At 33.2% G+C, this 23,113-nt stretch overlaps 2 protein-coding genes, 1 long non-coding RNA gene and 1 other non-coding gene across 6 annotated transcripts; 2 read left to right on the forward strand and 2 right to left on the reverse strand.

The window, feature by feature from the left end:
• The first annotated feature begins 338 nt into the window (after window positions 1-338).
• On the forward strand, window positions 339-7,696 carry LOC126837356 (uncharacterized). Its single transcript, XM_050571247.1, has 7 exons — window positions 339-1,412; window positions 2,317-2,504; window positions 2,597-2,723; window positions 2,986-3,107; window positions 3,431-3,544; window positions 4,242-4,310; window positions 6,906-7,696. Exons 1-7 carry the CDS (start codon window positions 392-394, stop codon window positions 7,152-7,154), a joined length of 1,890 nt encoding a protein of 629 aa, XP_050427204.1. The 5' UTR covers window positions 339-391; the 3' UTR covers window positions 7,155-7,696.
• Window positions 6,324-7,619, reverse strand: LOC126837357 (uncharacterized). 2 transcript variants are annotated; one of them, XR_007685507.1, is made up of 3 exons: window positions 7,439-7,619; window positions 7,272-7,360; window positions 6,324-7,162 (listed from the first exon to the last, which is right to left on the reverse strand). It is a non-coding gene; the product is annotated as an uncharacterized LOC126837357 (long non-coding RNA). The 2 variants fall into 2 exon arrangements; XR_007685506.1 differs by having other exon boundaries at window positions 6,324-7,181.
• Window positions 7,697-8,564: 868 nt separating the features above from the next.
• Trnag-gcc (transfer RNA glycine (anticodon GCC)) lies at window positions 8,565-8,635 on the forward strand. The gene has a single exon. It is a non-coding gene; the product is annotated as a tRNA-Gly (tRNA).
• A 1,852-nt stretch (window positions 8,636-10,487) lies between these two features.
• LOC126837287 (uncharacterized) lies at window positions 10,488-16,072 on the reverse strand. Of its 2 annotated transcripts, none has more exons than XM_050571133.1 (6): window positions 15,905-16,072; window positions 13,916-14,032; window positions 13,637-13,753; window positions 13,054-13,114; window positions 12,573-12,681; window positions 10,488-11,602 (listed from the first exon to the last, which is right to left on the reverse strand). In XM_050571133.1, exons 1-5 carry the CDS (start codon window positions 15,926-15,928, stop codon window positions 12,620-12,622), a joined length of 381 nt encoding a protein of 126 aa, XP_050427090.1. In that variant the 5' UTR covers window positions 15,929-16,072; the 3' UTR covers window positions 10,488-11,602; window positions 12,573-12,619. The 2 variants fall into 2 exon arrangements, with proteins under 2 accessions (XP_050427090.1, XP_050427091.1); XM_050571134.1 differs by lacking the exon at window positions 15,905-16,072 and adding an exon at window positions 14,450-14,812.
• Between the last annotated feature and the right edge of the window lie 7,041 nt (window positions 16,073-23,113).

Genomic DNA, 23,113 nt, shown 5'->3' on the forward strand with positions numbered 1-23,113 from the left:
TCAATGTGGTCTGACAATTATTACAGTAAAATCATGACATGATCTATGGATAAAACTAATGGAAAAAATACAATTGGTCGTACTGTGAGTAACGTTATAATTTTAGATAATATTATAATAAACTTGATTGTTTTTTTATTTGCATATATTCGCATATATATTACATATAGCGTTTCAAATAAAAAATTTTAAATAGGTAATTTATATGTTTTTTTTTTACCTTGACTTGCTGAAAAAATATCGAGTAAACAAATTGATTTATATCCAATTAAATCCATAATGCACGCCTGATAATTGTTTAAAACACTTGCGCATTGTAATTGTAGATCATTGTGAATAATACCGTTTATTTTGTCCGCGATACTAAACCTATTTTGTCATAACCTGTATAATGAATTTCAAGCTTATTTTGTTTATATCCCTCTTGAGTGTTTTATTTTTAAATTTTAGTTTCGCGCAGAACAATAATAGTAGTAGATTAAACTCTATCGCAAATATGTTTAGCACAAAACCGAAACCGCAACAGTCCGGAAACGGCGGCCCTCTTGAACTGGCAGAGAACGAGCGTATGGAAGTCAATAAAGAAACACCGAATCAGGTACAAAAAACTGCTGGAGGTACCGCAATGAATGTAACCAAGAATACAATTAACTCTCTCAAAAATATGATGAGAAAAAAACCAACACAACTAGTGGTCGAGGACAAGCAGATCGACGAAGAAGTCAAAGAAGAAAATATACAGGGAGAAGAACAGACCGACGAAGATTCAGCCAAAATTGACGCTGACAAACAATTTATACTAGATAATGCAGACGCAGCAGGCATTGGTCCGACTGTGGCCGACGAGGAAGTTCATGTTGAAGAACAAGAGACACAAAACGACGAAGATCTAGCCACGGTTGACGATGACAAACAATTTATACTAGATAATGCAGACGCTGTAGACAATGACCCGACTGTGGCTGACGAAGAAGTGCCCATAACAGCTGCAGATGAGAGCTCAAAGGAGAAACAAAGCGAATACGATCAAGGACAAGAGAAAGAAGTCATCGAACCCGAAACGGATACGGACAATTTGGAAGTCAATGATCCTAAGCCAGCATTGTTACCAGAAGATGAACGGGAAGAAACCCCAGGCGAAGAACTCGAAGCAGAAAGTGGCAAAAACGAAGGTGGAGACGCTTCGGTCGCAAAGGAGGATATCATGGAGACTAATAATGGCGATGATGAGAATACGTTGAGCGACGAGGATCACAGGGAACGGGTGTTCTGCGTGGTTTCGGGAAGTGCTGATCCGCCAATGAGGTATTCCAGGGACTTCCCGACCGACATATGCCATACCATCGTTTACGGAAAACGCATTGTCATCGATCAAAAGCATGCGATACCAAAATTAAACAAAAAAGATGCTGGTAAGTCGTACCAAGTCGATAAAAATAATATCTTTGAAAAAAAAAACACCATTTGGGTTATTTTACCGAAATTTGTACATTCGTGTCCAAGGAAAATGATGAGTTTTTTATCATTGTTTTTGGCATGTCCCAAAAATTGTCCACTTTAGGTTTATTTAGACCAGCAAATGGTGTCGATCAGAATATTTAATATGCTTCAATAACAAAGGTAAGAAATCGATTAATTGCCATTTTCTCACAACCCCAGGCTTTTTGTACCAACGCTGACCCTTACAAGGTCATTCCTAATATAAGGATAGTTAGCTTGAAATGAAGCTACACCGGAACATTGTTTGCTAAAAGATGATTTATGAAGAAATACCATTCAATAACAACATTATGCTATGGGAATCGCATTTTAGGTGTGTTCTAACACTTTCATGTCAAGTTTTAATTTTACCGACAGGGTAGGGATGGTTTGAGAAATATTTTGTTAAGGAATCGGAAACCTTGTTACACTGCCTTCAAAACCAACCATACCTTTGATTATGCCTGGGAAGCAGTTTATTATTAGTAAAAAACGTGGTGATAGGAGGTTGGTTAGATGTGAGTTTTATTCTCCTGTCAATTATAAGCCACACCGAGCAAGCAATTGTTACCTAAATGTGCATTAGAATAATCTGCATCATCTGGCAGTAGATCCCTATCGTTAAATTGAAATATTTTCATTCCCAAGATGGTCCTAGTTTCCGTGACGATTCTCATACCCGTTGGACCTAACTCTACTGGAATTGGACTTTGTTTCCTTTTGTTTGTAATTGGGATAAGGATGAACTTTTTTCAAAAAACACTGAATGTAATCACTTTCGGTGAAATGGCCCAAACACAGTCCACTTGTACACAGTACAAATAATTATGTTTCTAGCATTGATAAAACAATATGCGCAAAATAAGGACAATTTACTATTCATTGTAATAATGACACATTCGAGTTATTCGAACTGGTCGCTGGCGCTGTCGGGAAAAGGATTGGACAAAGAAGTGGAGGTCGTGGTGCAGTTTGTGAAAAAACACAAAGTCGCAGGTGTGCAATTTGCTAACCTCTATCCCCAAGTAAGTACTCTTAATCTTCGACAGCATCAAATAAATACGCATTGCAAGACTACACAATATTTGGATTGATTAATTTTGAATATTATTATTAGGTGGGCGAATCAATTGACACGGATATGACATGCAAACTAATACATTTTTTCACCAAGCTCACTGAGAAAATGGCCGACTTGGGAATAGGATTGGAAATAAACGCGTTCGAACCGACCGTGGCAACAAGTGACTTGTTTTCATTATAATATGTTTAACGTTTTTTTTTTTTGTTTTTATAATTATTATCCTTTCTTAGTAACCAATTTAGGACCTTGACCTTAAAGCACTTTAAGTGGAAGGTTTTTAGACTTTGTTTTATTTTTTTTTTTTAACACGCTTAGTCTACATCTTGTGACGATCAACTATCATCAAAAAATAATATATAGTTGACGTTGTACGGTTTAATTTTCTTAGAAAAATAATAATAATGACAATTTACACTACATAGGTTTCCCGTATGTGGATATAAACAAGCATGTCGATTGGTACGTGCTGAACACAATCGATATGGTGAAATGTTCGCCGGCTTACTTAACCGGAACGAACCCATTGATGGGAGTATACAGCATAGTAAGTATATGAATTCCATGAATAAAATAACAAAACATACAATTTTTAAATTAGTCAAAATTAGCTAGAATAATAATAATACAATATTATCAAAACTTTTAGTAGGTCATCATGACAAAAGTTAATAGAAAAATGTATTTCGTTTTAGTTTTATTAGCTTGCGAGAATCTGCAAAAATATTATTTCTTAAATACCGTACGTGAGGTTAGGTTATTTTTTTTACATTGCCTCTGACAATGTTCTCATCGTTATTCAATATTATTACTCACTATCCGACGAAACGTTTATTTTCAAGTGAATATGTTTGATTTTTTTTTTTTCAGCAAAACTCAGTGCTTCAACTGTTGGCGTCGTCTTCGATCGAAGAGGAAAAAGTCGTAATAGGTCTGCAAATGTTTGCGACCGCGCCCGACGGAAAAAGACATTCGTACGGACAAGTACGTGTGCATTTAAATAATATATCAATTTATTAAGAGAAATTACATGTATATATATATATATCACCAGTGATTCCCTAGGGGGAGTTGATTTATGGAATCGTCGACAGTATTAAATTATTATCTTATTTTGAGCGTCGCAATGCCCAAAGGGACGTCGCACATCATATTTTCTATAGTCGAGAGCATAACAATCATTACAATATTGTAAACCCAAAGCAAAGTTTATACCGTACAGTGTGCTACAGTGCATGGAACAAATATAACTAGAATAAATAATTGCAAAATTTACGACTTCAATAAATTTGTGATTAAGTACGAGCCCTTTTCGGAGGGGGTAGAGTGTGCTAAGCAACCCTAGTTCAAGAATTAACCCCTCGAATCTTGTCCTCGCTATTTTTTACTATAGGTGTTTTTATCTCCATAAAAATCACTTTGGAAGATACCTTTTTCGGTTTTTTGTGAACATGTTTAGATGAAATCGAACATTTTTTTTTTAAATATCTGTCAATGACGCTGTGATTGTCCAAAAAATAAATTAACCATTGAAAAAAAGTGCTAATTACTGAACTAATAATTACACATTACAGTTTAATCTTTTAATTAAGATTTTGCAAAAATTTACCTATACCTAACTCTTTAATAAATATAATGCATGAAGGCTTTTGACATTAAAACATTGTACTCTCTTTTGTAGATGTGTAAGAAAGCCAATAACAATACCAAAGAATGGTGCGCCGAATCGTCGGAAACGTTATACTTAAAAGTGAGTTTTTTTTTAACGATTCAAAATGCATTACACAAACGTACGGTTATCAATTATCCTTAAAATAGTCGTTCAATAATATCGCACTTTCCATTTTAAAATATCAACGTATGCATTGATATTTATTAACACAAGAAAAACCTGTTTTTTTTTTATTCAACATACAACATATTATTATGATGAAACGACAACAACAAATAATCTAAGCCGTTTCAGTTGACAATCGTCAAATAAATTTAAAAAACATTCGTCTCACGTATTTCCGTTTAGGAAATTGCGTACCTAGGGAACTTCCGTTACAGTATATATGTATATACATATATATTGAGCTGAGAAGATATTGTTTTTACAATGTTGTGTTATTAAAATTTTTTTTTTCTTGTATTGTGACCCACGGTATCTCCTAAACCGCAGAACAAATTTCGGATATTGGGACAAATAAAATTGGAATATTATTCCAATGGAATATTTTTTGGGCATACACCAATTTTTTTTTACCACAGACCAAAATAATATAGAAAACCCTTTCCCCCAGAAAAGGTGCATTTATTTTTTTAATTTCTCATTTGGGCTTAATGTCTGAAAAGTGGACTGAAAAAGTGATGTACAATTTTCATAACATATAAAATATAAATGTTCACGAAAAACTTTAGTCGGACTATCCAATGAATCCTGTACGGTTTTTTTCTTTGTGTTCGAAAAGTTTGAGTTTAAATATTTAAGAAAACCGTACATGTTATAGCCTCGCTCTTTTTCTAAGTTTAATCTCTAATTATTACCAGACCTTAAGTCCTAAAACTAAACCTAAAAAAAGCGAAATGCAAAATAGTTTGCACCCCTTCTCGGTTGGAAAGAGTTTATATTTTTTTAGGATTGTCAACTAATTCAATAGTTTTATCTCTACAAATTATTAAAATACTTTGGGCCAATATAATATGTGTTTTTACACAAACATTGAAATCAAATTCAACGGAAACGACGTGCATTAAAGTTGTTATAAACAAATTTGTATTGTGTACCGTCGAATGAATAAAAATTAATTACACCCCTGGTGCAGCTGGGTAAACTTAAATAATACGTTTCAACAACGCTTGTGTTTATTTTAGCTGGTATAATATAAAACGCCCGTTTCACCGAGAAATTTCTTTCATAATACTATAATATATTTTATGCAAGTCTATATTTATATGTAGTCTTGCTAAGACTCATTAAATAATTAATTCTCTGAAACGTACATTTTTTTTTTCATTTGGTTAGTAGGTAACCTACTAGCGTTTTTTTCTCTCGAACCGATAACGGATCACTAATAATTATAGTTTTTTTTTATTACTCAATAGTAAATAGTAGTCTAATTTTTTAACACTAATCAGGTAATTGCGTGCAGTTTATTTGAAATTGTAACGCGTAAATAATAATTAGTTTTTTTGTCATTCGACAGCTTTCATCGACAGACCCTAGTTTCAATATAATATTATTATGTAAATAAAATCTATTGCAAAAAACATAATATATTTATACCATATTCAAATGTAAGACGGATTACTAAACAAGTACATAATTAGTGTTTTTAGCACTCTCACTGTGGATAATACTGTAAATCAATGTAAAAAGTACAACAGCTTCACTCGTATTAACTTAAGTTAATACACACAATGCTTGCGGTCAGTACTTTCAAAGTATTAGTAATAATATTGTAACGGTTGTTAATAATACATTTTAAAATATTATGTTAAGATCATATACTATTTGCTTTTTGTCAGTTTTAGAAAACCTCCTATCTCATCAAAACCGGTTGGGCAATATATAGTACACCTTATAAATTCATCTTGTTGGCAATATTAGTGTTGTATTTTCTTAAAAATGTCACAACACTGAGAATACAGGTAATCTAACGCACAAATACCTTAAAAAAAAAACCTGAATTTTCCAAGCGGCAGCCTGAGGTCAGGGATTAATTTTAGTGTCTTTATTTATGATACAAGTCTCGAACTGGCCATCAAATAACGAGCCACAAGTGTAAGTTTTTCATATTTTATGGCTAAGGGCGATGTCAAAATTTGCAACACACTTTTGAGCCACATCAATATCATTATCACCTATTTTTATCTTTAATCACGCCTCCTTATCACTATTCCTTATCTCTTATCACTATCCTAACCGCAATATAATAAACTAGATTGCTAACTTGTGATAAAAATAGAAGTCGACGTCCGCCATTTTTGTGGGATTTATGTGTGTGTGTGTGTAAATAATAAGGGTCGCTACTAGTTTTACCAAATTGCACAAATCACCAATGTCTATGACCAGTTTCTTATCAGCTGGTGGAATTGGTATTGATAAAAAAATAGTTAGTATTGCGGAAAATGGTAACTTCAATTATCTTAATTGGCGGCACGTACACTTGGCAATCTAGTTATCTGTGCAAACAGGTGAATTGTGTGAAACGTTCAGTCATCAAGATTAACAGTGGCTGGGTGCCATAAAACGTTATGTTATATTTCATGATTCATAATAACTGTTCTTCCTCGAAGAACTCGAGGAAACTTCATTGACTGCGCGTGCCGGTGTACTTAACCGATGTTTACTTATCCGCAGGGCTACGCCATGAGGTTTTTGGATATACTAGGCGTTCAGCTGTACTACGTGGACACGGACGATTTCATGGGCTGGTGCGACTGCGACTTCTATCCGGGTTTCAGGGCTTTGCACGCCGGCCTTTGGAACATCCCTCTGGAGTCTGTCACGTGTCAGAAATTGGGCCACACCGAAGCAGGTCAACCGGCCGTTTGTAAACTGACCACTGTGCCAGCTGCTGTATCCGTCGACCAGGACGATTCCACTTGATGAAACCCCTTTGAAAGAAACGAAACACTTAAAAAAAAAAAAAAAAATCGAAAATCGATTGTACATGTCCAACGTTGTTTTCCTAATGAATACATAATTGCAAACATTTCGACTTACAAAATACATATTTTGTCTTTGACCAAAGGCCCGATTCGGGGCAGTGTGTTCGGATCAGCACCTTCAGCTCAAATGTCAGCATTTCATACCTTAAGATTGTTTGGTAAAAACATTAATTACTAAACTAATAATTACACACGACCAGCGTGTGTTTAGTACGCACTAACCTTTAAATATTATTCAGGCCATCCAAATTGGACTTGTATAATATCACAGAACACACGAATCTAATATTTTTCAATTCCCCGACTTTGTCTTCGAACCCGTTATTGCCGTCCGTAATAATATAACTGCAACACATAATACAAAAATAATGTATGTCGGTACTACAATAATTATTATTGCTATTTCGAGTCACACGCGTCGCTTCCTTAACCGGTTTCCTGGTTAGGATTAAGACGGCTAATCTTCGCAATACTTTCATTCGACCGTTCCGATATAATACTTCCGGGCATTTTTCCCACTGAAAAATTCAAGAAGTAGACACACTCGGTAAATTTTTGTAATTTACATTGTTGTACAATATAATATTATAAACCTCAAGTCTTGGGAATACCGCTTTGTAACGTAATGCAACTATTACTTTTTACCAAACAAAACTGCGGACAGAGTTGTGCAAATCCTTAGCCGAATATTACAACGTTATTCGAGCAAGTTTTCTACAATTTTTGTTTCCAATAATTGGCAACTAAATATTATTTTAACTGGTTTTCACCTACTGGTCTTATACGTCACCCTTTCCCTCGCCCCCAAAATCGGGTAGACCCGAAAAAATTGCCCGTTTTCGACTTTCCCGTTGCTTCAACTTTGCCAATAACTGTCGGATCTAGTCGAATATATTATTCTCAATCCCTATCTTTGAATTGTCTCACATCCAAATTTCGATAACCCTCTACCGCGCCGGGGGGGAGGGGGGTTGGTACCTAGTAATATTATTTTAACAGATATTATAATTACATTCCAGAAAACGCTTCTATGGTAACTTGTAAGTTTTGTAATTTCTTACTAGTTTAGACTGTGCTGGTTAATAATATACCTAGTAGGTACTGTGCACGACTGTTTGTTGTTTTAATTAATTTTGTTTCTTTTATAACGTTAGAGTTCTGTGTTAATACTTAAAACTGTTCCGTCTATTTTTAAAATAAACACAAGCTAGTGTTGAAAATCATTACGTACCTATCTTCTTCGGATTTTATTTTGGTTTACGACATATAAATCATAGTGCACATTTAATTGTTTGTATTTCTCCAATTCGCTACCGAAATGTGATGAATTTTATCAACTCCAGCACAAGCATCAGTGGTTCAGTGGTAGAATGCTCGCCTGCCACGCGGGCGGCCCGGGTTCGATTCCCGGCTGATGCATAGAGTTTTGCTGATTTTTATAAAAAATGACAATAATTTTATTCGTGTTTTTTTAACTCGAATAGATTTTCATTTAAACAATAGTTGAAAACGATAATTAAAATGAAAAAAAAACGTTATATTAAAATGTCAAATAAATATTTACTTTAAAAAAATATTTTTTTATAGTATACCTATATAAATTTATTTTATTTTTCCTAAAAATACCCATTCAATCAACAGTAAGCAGTAAGTAGCCTATATTCAAACACAAATAAATAATAAAACATCATAAATGGACTTACTATAGTATACCACTTGCTATCTATGCATTTATGGAACATTGAAGTATTGGACATAAGTTTAAATACCTCTAAAAAGTTCATTAACGAATATTTTTATTAGAACGTACCTCATTTAATTGTAAATTTGGACTTTCGATACTTGACCTCTGCGTAGTCTGTGGTATACCGTGTACATATAACATTTTTTTTAGAAAGTTATCAGTTTCAATGAGCTGATAAAAACAATGTTGGTCGTGAATTGTGAAATATAAAAAAGCCATTTTGAAGTGTCATATTTCAGTTTTAATAATCTTTATTTAAATATTTAAAAAAAAAAATGATTTGTTTTCATATTAGAATTTTTTTAATGAAAAATTGAAATGTTGTAGCTATAAGTATGAAATTGTGTCGGTAGAGACCCGCTAAGAAAGAATTTTCCAAAACTCAAACCCTAAGAGGGTAAAAATGGAAAACGTGAAATTAAAAACAACACAAATTTTCCATTAGCTAGGATCACATTTAAGAAGTATAGGCATATTGTATGACCCCGGGCAAAGTTGATATTATATTGTCCATATTATAAAAAAACAGTCTTCACCATGTTCCGCTCACTTCACTTAAGACACTGTTTTCACATTTAATAAAAAGTTTTTATTTTACGTTTTAGCTCCGGTTCGAAGTCGAGGGAGTATTTTTTTCACCATAATGTGTTTTGTTATTTTATTTTATATTTATATGTTTGAAATTTTGAACCACAATAACCCACATTTTAAACCCTACTTGACGGATATCCTCATAGATCACAAATCGTACCGATCTTAAAATGGTACTTTCACCCTTAAAAAACTTTATTCAGCAATATAGTAGGCAATATATTTTAAACAGTCGACTCCAGAGTGTCTTGCGAGGGTTTGGAGCTCACTTTTAATTGATGTATGTCCTACCAAGTACCACATAGTTCATAATATTGTTGTTGGTCACTTCCAGCTGATGTAGGAAGTCGGGTATTATCTAATACAAGGTAGGCACGCGCCTGTGGATTAGATACAGGTACATACTCGAGTGCAATGTGTTGGAGTGACTAAATAATTGTAAAGGCGTTAATGTGTATAATACGTGCTCTCGTGACATAGTGTCACGCACATTTGTACTGTTACATTATTTGTCGAACAAGTGTCAGCTGCTGCTGTCAAGTCCTACTATATTGTATAGTTAGCTAAGCCAGGTAATGTTATATAAGGAATCCGTTTTTGGAACTTACAACAATCCTTTTACGAGTGGAATATCGTTTGTTGTCGCGACCAAAAATAATATAAATTTATGCCGTATTGGGGTTGTCCTAAAAACCCTACACACATAACATTAAGTAACAACACATATCGTACGTATGTCCGTCTGGAAGGAGAAAAAATAAATTAAATGGTTAAATCATACCAGCTCAAACCGTCTAACCGATTTATAATAATTTTTCACAATCGCTCTGGTGAATTTATATTTTACATTGTAAAAGTTAAAAAATATAAAAACGTTAGCCATTTAGTACTACGCTCAAAGGAAAAGCACAAACAATCGAATCATAAAAAACCGTCGACAGATAATAAAATATTGTTTATTCATCTTTTGATTAAATAGATGTGTGTAAATAGCTGATATATAAAACTGTTAACGACTTGATTTACAAAAAAGAAAAAATGCTTATTCATAACAGTCAATAAAAAAAAATTACATTTACGGTTTGTTCTGCACATACATTATGGAAACGGACAATTCGATTTTGTAGTTCAACCTAACGTGAAATAAATAAGTTTTATTTTAATTTTACATTTGCAGGTTTCTAACAAAATAATATGTAAAAGATCAGCTCTTTTATACCTATGTATATATTAAAATACATTACACATGACGAACATAAACGTTATAAAAATTCAATTTCAAAAAAAAAATAATAATAATAACTAATGATGATAAACAGTAGTTAAACACAAATTTTAATTTGTATATAAAATTGTTTGTAATTATACAATTAAAAAAAAAAAAGACTGAAAATATTAACCTCCAAGCAATTGTGTATGCGACGTTAACTTTTGGTACTTTTTAATGTAAGCACTTTGGCGCGACCACCAATGAGATTTTTTTAAGACACGACTGCTTGGAGGTTAAAGAACCTTAAACTAAAAACATCAAATTTTTTAACTAACCAAAACTAGTGAAATTAAATTACAATTAGTTTGTGCGTACATATTTTATTGTAAATATTTAAAAAAAATTCTCTCTCTCTCTTACATTTAACGTCCGTTATTCCCGCCGATCGGGACTTAGACGGTTTAGATTTGGCATTTTTGGGCCATGTTAAAATAAAAAAAAAAAATTAGGTTTGTGCAAATTAACTGTAATTTCTTAGCAGTTATTAAAAAAAAATACCTTTTTTTATTTTTGTTTTGTTGCCAGTTTGTAAAGTTTTATAACAGTGCAAAAAATAAAACAAAACGATTTAATGCGAATCTGGAGAAGGTAAAAATATATAAAAAAAAATTACAATAGTAATATTGTTCTTTAAAATATTCCATACGATTGGTTATTATAAATTGCTACAAAAATAAAAAAATTAAGTCATCAAAAACAGGGAGCTGTGTGTTGATCGGGTAGAGGTAAGTTTGTGTTACTCCTATTGATCTAATTAATTAAATTAATTAACTGAAAAAACCTGAAAACAAAAAATTAATTAATTACTAAAACTTGGAAGGTTCATTGCAAATTAATAGCTGTTAATATTAATAATACATTTTGACAATTTCATTAAAAAGATAATTGACTGATAACTGGTTATTTCAAATTCATTTTTATTTCAATTATTCTTTCCAATTCTCATTAATATTATTTTAGTTAAAATCGAAAAACACATTTAAATAATTTTTTATTTATTATTTTAATATTTAGAATATAAAAATGATTACTTGGATATTTTTTGTCAAATAAATAAATGTAAAAGTCTCGTTTATTTAGTAGATTTTTTTATTTTTAATAACTGTTAATATTTTAAACAATTATTTGAATTTATAAATAATTATTAATTTTATAATTAAATAAAAAAACCTTTTTTAAACAATGCCCACTAATGTTCGGAAATAATTTTAACGAGTAATTTACATCAACAATCGTTTTTAATTATCGACAGTAAGACTATTGTACGTTCCTTTGGCCAAAAAAAATGGCTCCAAAACGACAATGTCCGTTCTCTTCATGTTTGGGTCGTTTGTAGTAAACGTGTGCTTGTGCGTCTGCAGTTTCTCTTTTATTATGTTAATATGACAGTAAAGTATTGTCTTAATTTTATGTTGTGGCCAAATGGATTTTAGTAGATTTTTAATATTTGGCTACATTCAACTGATAACGTTTCACAAACAATATTGTTGGAAAGCTCTCAATTTACATGACACTATCTAACAAATAATAAATCATAAAGTTTTTGTTATTCATAATCCCTCTGTAATCCTGCTCCTTAATCCCTCCATAATCGTAACACTTAACATGTCGCGGACAAATTTACAGAATGGCCCCCAGCCATAAGACACATCCGTGTCAAATTACAATATACGTATATTTGTTGAAAACATAAAACTATACAATATATATTCTAAATGAGCTTATCCAACTATTATAAAATAAGTATTTACGTGTTTTGGTTTCAATCTGGTAACTGGCAAATAATGGTAGCATTTGATCACTTTTTAAATCCTTTGGTTATGAGATGTCCAAATTTTCTTTGGTTTTCTTCTGCATTTTCTATACAAACAAAGTAGTTGAAAATAATATATAATTTTTAAAATTAATCAAACTTAAAAAACCTCAAAGTAAATTAAATTTATATGAATCTACTGTAAGTAGAACAATATTGGGTCGACTCGTTATTGTGATAACATTATTATACTAGACAATTTTCACTTACAAGTACAAAGCGTTATACACTGCTGTAAATTAATAAAATATCTTCTATCGGGAATAAAATATGTACATATTAGGTTAAGAAATTGTAGGTAAATACAATATTTTAAATTAGTTTTGAAATTGAAAATTAAAATATTGGTCACTTTGTTTTACAGTGTGATTATTAAGTAAAAACAGAAGCACTAAATATTATATTTTTTGTACGCTTACTTTTTGCATTTTCTTCTCTTATATTTTTGAAATGTTCTTCGATGGACGAATTAGAATAATCCTGAAATAAAATCAAAAACAAATTTGTAAAGCTTTTACAAGAACGTTATTATTTTCAATAATAAAGCAAACGTATAACTATTTAATTATATCATTTTAAAAAAATTAAGACTGAAAATTAAGTGGCATTACAGCGGAAAGTGCAATATGTTTTTAACATTTTGTCTTACAACTTTGATAACAATTTAATTTCTTGTCCTACCAAATTCTGCACAGAATTGTTTAGGACACATCGTCGGTGCACAAAGAATAGTAACATAATTCAAAAATTGCCATCATCCAGATTATTATGAAAATGTACAGCAAAATACCCATATTTTTATGTGCAAGAACAACATTTTTGATAATTCTAAAACTGACTGCAAGATAGGTAGCTTCAGTGTCGTTCTTTTCTTATCACATAATCCCTAGTTTGTTATCTTTAAGCGGCTGTACTGGAAAATCTACTTTTTTTTAGTTATAATACTATTATTGTGCACCGGCGATATACTAAAGACAATCGAATAAACATGCATGTACTTACAAGGTTTGGATTATTTAGGAGATTTTCCGAATCGGTTGGGGGCTGCATTGATAATTGTTGTATAACTAGCCCTCGTCCTCTGTACATTGGTTTGTCCGAACAAAAAACCAGCGGCGGCTATAATCAAGATCGATGTTAAAAAATAAATTTCATAACATTTTTCACAAAATCAGTATTAAATTTAAAAAAAACATGTTTAAAATATAAAATTATTAACTCAAGTTTTGATGATGAGAAACCATAAATATTTATTTTTCAAAATAACATTGCTTCACTTACTGTTGTAGTATGGCTGTTGAAATCTGGTGGTAAAGTCAAACCTTCGCGCGAGCGTCTAACAAACTCGGAGCTTCTTAATTTAGATTTAAACTTATCATTGTGTTGACTCATATTTTTCTAGAGCAAAAAAAGAAACAAAAACATTAATAGTCAAAAAGTGAAATCACAGCTTATGGGTAACAAGGGAAATTTGTTAATTTATTTTTATATGATCTTAAGTGGTTTAATACGTATCTACCTAAACGCACTCGTTATCTGTTTGAAGCGTACGCAGTTTTTTTATTCTATTTTATTAATTGCAACGGCTGCTTAAATACGTACGAGAAGCATATTTTTTGTAAGATATGGTTTACATATTTCGGTAAACCGAAAACGTTTGCCGAACGATCGAGTGTGACTAACGAGCTGAACAACCGGCATACCATAAATACGCTTTGGCGAGACGTCGAGAACAGAAATTCGCTTTCGGCCTTGGCGCAAACGTACATTGACAGTGCCTAGTATAATACTGTTACTTAATATTTATATACTTACCGATTTGGCTGTATTATGTGTTATTCACTGAACAAAATTCGATTGGACCTATTCACTTTAGATTTGCCACAAAAGATTTATAAAAAAAAAAATTGGAAACTGTTTTAGTCAAACCAATAGTGTAACGAAAAAAGGTGTACAAAAATTAACGGGTGTATACCTAATTGTAAAAAGAATAAAAGAAAGTAGGGAAGTGGGGAATAACTTTAACGGTCAACGTAATCTGGACAGCCCAAATTAACAAAATACACATTAACGACTGGTACCTAACCCAACAACCATGGCTTTGTCACTAACCTACTGAGCACCGACTACGGTCTACGATCTAATTTCGAAATTCAATATTATCCTAGTACAAACTGCAAAATATAAAATATTGTTATCACAAAAAATGTATGACGTCATATTGTGGCATGTACCGTAAATCTACCATCAAAATATTATGATATGCACGCCATGCACCACAGAATAACCAGAAGGGAAACCCAGACCGGGACTGTTAATCATCCGACATTTTGTTTTTGCGGATTGATTATTGCTTTTTCGGCGGCTCCCGTGTAATTTTTTTAAATCTATTTAGTTTATTTTATGATTAAAATGTATTTAAAAAATAGCAAGGTAGTTGTTTTATTACGTCGTTACTATAATGTATTCAAGTGTAATTTCTCTAATTCACTATATCCCTTTCCGATTGGAACGAATAACCGAGAATGTCAAGTATTTTTGCAAACATAAGATTTAAAAATATCATAAACATGATAAGATTATACATAACATATTTTATTTAAAAAAAAAACACTAAAATTTCTACATCGCATTCGGTAAAAAACATAGTATAATAAAAATTCCTATTTTGAAATAAATTTTAAAAAACGTACAAGAAAATAGCACAAAAAGGTGTTGTTTTTTTTTACTTTGAAAGCAATTTAAAAATATATATTTAAATACATAAAACTAAACCACATTCTGATTCAGCTTAAAACAAATTTTTTTAAAAATAGATTTATTTTTGGAACTTATTCCAAAATTCTACTGTACATAATAGACATTGTTTTTAGCTTTTAAACTTAACCTACAAACCACTCAATGTTGATCGTTGTTAATTGTATAATTATTATTTATTACTACGTTTAAAAATATTATTTTACAGTTTACACTTGTAGGGCACAGGGGAAAAACGGTAGTAGTCACATTATGAAAAATTTAGAGTATAGCAAAACAAAGCTTGTGAATTACTCTCCCTCTTACATAAGAACAAAAAAAATCACATTAAATGCTATTCTAATAAAAAATGTGTTTATTTAAACAATCCATTGACATAAATAAAAAAATTATTGGCATGAATTGTAAAAAACTATTTAAAAAAAAAATTTCATAATGTGTTACTATCGTTCTTCGATAGGGTATTTAATAGATATATATATATTGAACATTTATAATTTATAATAAACTTACTGTGCATTTTCGTTTTAAATTCATTTGATTTCATCCATTAACCATATGCCATATTTTTTTTTTTTACAGATTTTTTACAAACCAATACATTCAACGCCATAACAGCTGCTAATAACACCACAGTGTTATTAGCAGCTGTTATTCGACTAAATGTACAACTTATCTGCCGTGCAAAGCTCTGTGTACAATATAACTCTGCAATTTGGTAAAACTAATATATTATTATTATCATTATCATCATCATCGCAAGAACCGGTTTGGAATTTATGTTCATTTTTATTTTACTAGTTAACAACAGAGTTATACAATAATAATACTGTTATCAACCTGTCGAATAACTGTCAGAAAACTTAATGGCTTATATCATCATTTGTTTTGTTAAAAATACATTTATTTAAAAAAAAAACCCGTTTTTTTCATCGCTTTACAAATATATTTATAAATTCTAAGTAGTGATAGTTTGTATATGTATCGAGTCACTTTAAAACCACATATTGTATGTTTTGCAACATTTTAAAACCTAGAAAAATCCGAGTTCAAATAATTATCAACTATATAATTTGAGACTGTTTTATTATATTTTTTTCTATTACTACATCGTCTACATAGGATAGTTCAATTTCAAATATATAAAGAGATTCGAATTCTTTGGCTAATTTAACTTTCATTTATAGTTAGTGTTTACCACGATTGGTGGTGATCGGTTGTATGCATGTTTGTTATTTTGAAATTTATTTAATACAATTATAGTTTTTTTTTAAAATCCCCAACACGATAGTACTTTAAGTTGTGAAGAAATAAAAAACGAATTAAAAAAATTGTTAGTGAAGATGATACTGTAGATACAAATTTAGTTTAACCGAAGTAAAAAATGAAAAAGTTAAAAACTGGTTAACCCAGTAAAATATTGCGTGGATCAATTTAAAAATTACCCTGTATTTATATAAAACTTTTGGTGTATTATGACCGATAAAGTGCCACCTATAATTATTATTGTTAAACGTTCGCAATCGTGTACCACCGTTTACTATGTTATTATGTAGGAAGCCAATTTTCATTCAATTATTTCAGTTTCTTGTAATCAAATTAATTAAATTTGCCCATTTTTCAATATTAAAATAGAATTTTTTTTACATAATAAATCTATTTCTTACTTATCTTGGTAAAGTTAATTCCTTAAGTATATTACTCTCTATTACATTAGTATGAGTATTCATAATTCTCACTTGTTATTAGATGGTTTTTTAAAAAAAAGCGTTACTTAATTTTTACTGAAATGTTTTGTTGAAGACTTTACGTCGAAAACTTAATAATAAAAAACACAAATATTATGTATAAAATAATTTTTATTGAATAGTAGTTGTTTTTGCTGTCCGCAGGTAAAAATATTTATTGCGAACTGGACAGGTAAATCGATACAACACATGTGAATTTATTTGTACAAGAACTCGCAGTCTGCGTGGCTGGACTTTAGATCGAGCGGAGGGCACAGAAAATGAATCAGGTTGTGCGGCTGGACATAGTTGTTTTGTGTTTTAGCGCACATCGTCAACCAGTCGACGACGGCCTCGACTTGCCTGGGCGGTATGGACGGCCCGATTCCAGGAACAACGTACACGGCGGGTACCTCAGGCGTTTTAGACCCAACTTCTGTGTCTCTGGACAGCGACGCGGCGTCCGACGCGCTCATCTTATCGACATACTTGGCGGAACCGTCGGCTTCGTCTTCGTACTCCTCGCCCTCACCGTACTCCCACTCGATCCGGTGCTCGCCGCCGTCGACGGAATGCTCGTAGACTATCGGCCCACCGACGGACGACCTGCTCCTAGACCTGGCTCTGACTTGATCGGACGTCATTTTCGCGGCACGTCCGCTGACCGTGCTCTGAGACACCGCCGACAGCCTGGGCGAAAACCTTGACGCCACGCTTTGCTCGTCGCCGCCCGAGTACTTTACCTCGTCCGACAGGCTGCTGGTCTCGCTGCCCGTGCTGTCCGGTCCCAAGTCGATCGGCAAGTCTTCCAGCACTCTGGAGTCCGTCTTATCGTCTTCTTTGGCGCGGCCGCCGTCGCCCAAGTCCGTGTGCGACAGCAACGAGAATTCCGACTCGGTGGACTCGTTGTCGGCCCCAGTGGCCGAGTCGTTGTCCGGGTCGTCGTCCACCAACGCCATCATGACCACCACGTCCTTGTTGACCTCTACTCTGACGTTGCCGACCGTGACCACGTTGTCCTCGCCGTCGGTGGGCGTCGCGTTGTAGTCGTCGTCGTCCCGTTGCGTGGACATCATACCGGACGAATGTTCTTCTTCGGCGACGTTCTCGAAGTCTTCCCGCTCGGCGTACACTCCGTCCGACTGTACGCTGCGCACGGACAGGCCGTCGTACGTGTCCATCGACGGATCCGGTATGATAGTGGACGCGCTGGGGAACGACAGCATGTCGTATTGCGTGGCTCCCACGTTTTTCCTGTTGTACAAAAAGTCGGATCCCGCGGCGTCCGACCGGTCGCACGGTGCCCGAGCAACGCTTTTGGCGTTGGACAGTCTGTGGCCACCGACGCCGCCGTCCTTGTTCTTCCACACGGTAAATTGTGCCGACGCTGAGTCCACGTCGGTCATCTCGAACGACTCGTCAATGGTGTCGGCGATCATTTTTTCCCAAACGTCGTTGTCCATCCGGCAACCGGCCGAAATCAAATCGTCGTCGACGTCCGCCCACGATTTGCCGGCTTCCTCGTCCGCGAACTCGGCGTCTTCTCCGAAACACTCTTCCGGCACGAGGTCGTCGTCCGGACCGACGTCGGAACAGTGCAGGCCGGCCAAGTACCGGTAGACCTTGACGAACCGATGCAGCGGGACGCCTTGGTCACCGTCGGACAGTACGTCGCACAACAACACGGCGGTGTCGCGTAGCCTGTCGGTCAGATGGGCTGCGGCGACACCGACGAACTCGAGAGAGTCGACGTCCTTGTGAAAACCGCCCACACGCACGATGTCGTCGAGCAGCTGCTTGTCCAGCGACAGGACGAGCCAGACTTTTTCGATTTTGTCGTACGGTTCTTCATCGCGGCACAACGTCAGCGTCAGTGCTTTCAAAACCGTCGGGCTCAGCCCTCCAGGACCCAGCCTGTAATCGGGTGGATCCAAGTGCGGTTTTACCGGTGGACACTCGCCGTCGGCTTTCATCCGGAAGTACGTGGCCGACCAGTAGAGCAAGTTCAGCGGCCGAGTGCGTATCGCCGCCTTGGTCCATTCCTTTAGCAGGCCAGGCAGATAATTTGGCGTTTCTATTGAACCCAAAAAAGGGGTTTTCCCCCTCAGTCCGACACACTTGTGTTCACCCGACATGCCGAATAAACTAATAAGGTTATAATATTATATTTTTACATTAATAAAAAACCAAATTATCTCGCCTTTTATCATTGTAACTGTTTACACTTATGTTTATTCGGCTACTAAGCAACATTTTTTGATTTAATATAAATTAATTTATTGTGAACTATGATAATGACTTTTTGTCCCTAAAACGGTTTTTTTTTATTAAAGCGTTGAGTTTTAGTTATATCAATAAGACATTTTTAAAAAATGTAATTAAGTATGTAATTTTGAAGAAGAAAAAAAGATAAACCAAAAACTAATAGTAAATAAAAATGTGTAAATCCATCAATTGTATTTATATTTTATTAAAACGTTTTGAAAAAAATTTAAACAAAAGTAATGTACTTTACATTATTGAAAATATTATGAAAAATTAGATATTATCGAAAAAACATATAATAAATATAGAAATAAGTATAAAAATATAAAAACAATAAAGCACAATACATAAACCAATATAAAAGAAAAATCTTGGACTAAAAATTAATTAAATAAATTGTTAAATTAAAGGAATAAATAAATATTGTGTACAATAATTAAAAAAATTGCCATCTACGACTAAAACTACCATTCCTATGGTACTCCAAATTTTCTTTGTCATCGTCTTCATCCGTTAAACTATAAGAACATAATATTTTAAAATTATAAGTTAAAAAAAATTGGTTGAGCAATAATATTATAAATAAGTTAACTAGAGTAGATCTTTAAATTTACTACACTTGAAATGAAATACATTTTTCACTAAAAGTAAAGATGTCCAATAACACAAGAAAAACATTTGTTTTTATTGTAATTATAATTTATAATGAAAATTTCTAATTATAGAGTCACACAACTTGAATACAACTAAAAGCTTTATTTAAATGCCCAGCCAAACTGATGAGATCAGCTACAGAACTCTACTTGTGTTGAATTTAGTCTAAGACATTTTTTTTTTTAATGTGGGCTAAGTTGTACTGCAGCGAATAGTTTATAACACAATGAAGTGACAAACTGTTTGATGAGATCACACTGTGTTTTTGAGAAGTAATTATAAGAACGGACGTACCTAAATTGGCAATATCCGCACAAACAAAATGGATCAGATTCGTTGTGATTATTAAACGGTATACTGTTATCATCTAAGTTTGGAACTTCATCGCCAACGTAATCAAAGGCTTCGAGACCGACCGGATCTTCAGAAGGCCTTCTATAAAATTATTCAATTGTTTATAAAAGATGCATAATAATGTCTTTGGGTTTTCTTTTGTAATTTTATGTTTACTTGAATTTTTTCATCGGTGGTTGATCAAAATGATCGTCCCTTAGAGGTCTTTTGACGCTCGTTTTTGAATTTCCAGTTGACCAGACACTGGGTTCTAGCGTGTCCAGAAAAGCGGACCATGATGTACCAATGGCCATACGACCGCCGGAGGTGGCCTTTTTTTCACCCTCATCGCCAGTAGCATTGCTAGCCTCCGAAGCCTGTTTCTCCACTCCGAAGGTTACGCTGCAGTAGTTGGATGTCGACCGGGTCGAGCCTGCGTCCGCACTCTCCCCTGCCGTTACCCGAGTATCCGAATCCCCGGGTGCGTTGATTAATTCTGTTGTGTTGTCTTCCATAATGCATAAAAAATCCTTTCCAGTAGCCGCACATCCGGGAGCCTGGTAGGTCGCTCCCGGCCTGATGTATTTTTCCGGGTCAGTTTTCCAGTCATCCACGATACCAAGGGGTGACTACTCCCTTGGCATGCCCATTGTCCGCAGCCGCTTATTCGTCCAACCCCATGAGAGGTTGGCTTATATCGCGGCTACCCTGTATATCTACAGGGCGTTCCTCTATCCGCAACCCGAGGACGCGCCCGATGGCTTTGGGCTAGCCACGGGTCATACGTTCCACATTGTCGGCCTAGGTATAACAGACATTGTTTACTAAAACATTTTTAACTTAAAATTTAACACTGACAAAAAGTTTGTATAATTCAAAACGTGTTTAATATCTAGTAAAATAGTAAAACAAACTATGTTGTTTAATTTTTAAAAATAGTATTTTATTGAACGTTGCCTGGATACAAATAATAAATATTACAACATTATGAATGCATTGCGGATTATGAAAGAAGACAATTTATAATCCATCGATATAAAATGTATGGTATTTAAGTTGTTTTAACTAATATAATGATTTATTTTTATAAACTCTAACCATCAGTTTTAACAAAAAACAACATTACCCATGATGATATAAAATAATAACAGTTTAAGGAAAATGCCATACATGTTTTAAAGTTCTAACAAAAAAAATATTAAATATAACGAGAGGTCAATTAAATAATCTTTTACAAAAACCAGAATATTGGCCAGTCAAAATCTAGGTATATATTACATAACACATTAAAATATCATATTAGTAATTTTAAATGGGTGTAGCGAACTCCTCCCTAGTGGTTTTTTTTTTTTATAAAATAAACAACAGTAAGTACTAAATTAATAAACACTTACCTATGAAAATGAATAGACGTAGTAGATAATGTCTGAATAGTATGAAAACGCAGTGAAACACTTAAAGAACACAAATGTATAATCTAAACATTTTCAACTATTAACAATAAGATCTTGTTGGTTTGTGCCTACCTTGACGACCACCGAAAACAGTTCCCTATCGACAGTACAAATGCGTTCTCATTTTATTATTGGCCAACAGAGAAATATAATACATATTATACCTCATTATTATGATTAATAATTCTATTCATACTTATACACACGTAAAAGTACTTTTGATTTCAACTAATATTAATAAATTTACCAAGTTAAATTAGTAGTAAGAGTTGTCCAAAAGTCATTTTCGACCAGTTAACGTTTTCAGAAACCTCTTGCTGTTTATAATAGCTACTTTATATGTTACTTGTGATAACAATGTACAACACAAAGTAAAAAAAAAAAACGAACCTTTTTAAAAAACAAAAGATTTTTCTACTAAATCCAAATTTAAATAGTCCGTCTTATTAAATATAATTGTTTCTAAAGTTTAAAAACCATTTAGTTCTACATTTTAGCTGGACAGTACTGAATTAAGTAGAAAAAAAAACATTTTTTGTTTATTGATCTTTATTAGTTAACATGGACTATTATGGCCATTAGCTATTACACTTTAAGTTAAAAAAAAAAATTGCATTTAAATATTTACAGTTTTTGTACAATGTTATTGTTTTTTTAAATTTTTTTTTAATATTTATTATTTAAAATATTAAATTATTAAATTTCTTTGTAGCAGTTTTAAATATTCATAATGAAATTCCTGTAAATTCTAATGAAGTTATTGACATATTTGCTAGAACATTAAGGAGGATGAAGTTGAATGATTGGACCATGATTAAATGATTTCTAGGCCACGACAATCAATCATCTCATACGAGTTTGGCTAGGTAAGTTTACGACACTTTTTGTTTTTTAGAATAATATCTACAGTTCAATCAAATTCGGATTGAACTAAAATAAACTATAAGTTACTTATAATTTGAGTGCCGCATTCTATTATATTATACAACTAAAAATAGGACAATCATAAATTAGTTTTAATATTTTTGTTATAAATCGTCAACGCATTATGTGATTTTTCCTCAAGCAAATACGTTGAAGTTATTTTTCTAAATTAAATCAACAGTCGTATACTTTTAAAGCTAATTTAGATGGTAAATTATAACTTATAAGCAACTTGCAGGTATTCGGTTCGATTTTTAATAGATACACAGTACATATTATAATTGTTGGCATTATTTTTAATGTTCTACTTACAACAAACTTTCTATTAATTATTTAAAAAATAAATTAGATGCCGAGTAGGACAT

Source organism: Adelges cooleyi, unplaced genomic scaffold (genome assembly GCF_023614345.1).
Source record: "Adelges cooleyi isolate 19-005CV unplaced genomic scaffold, UGA_ACOO_1.1 ACOO_flye_CR_arks_rails_tigmint_CR_PRNA_248, whole genome shotgun sequence".
Classification (NCBI taxonomy): Eukaryota; Metazoa; Arthropoda; class Insecta; order Hemiptera; family Adelgidae; genus Adelges; species Adelges cooleyi.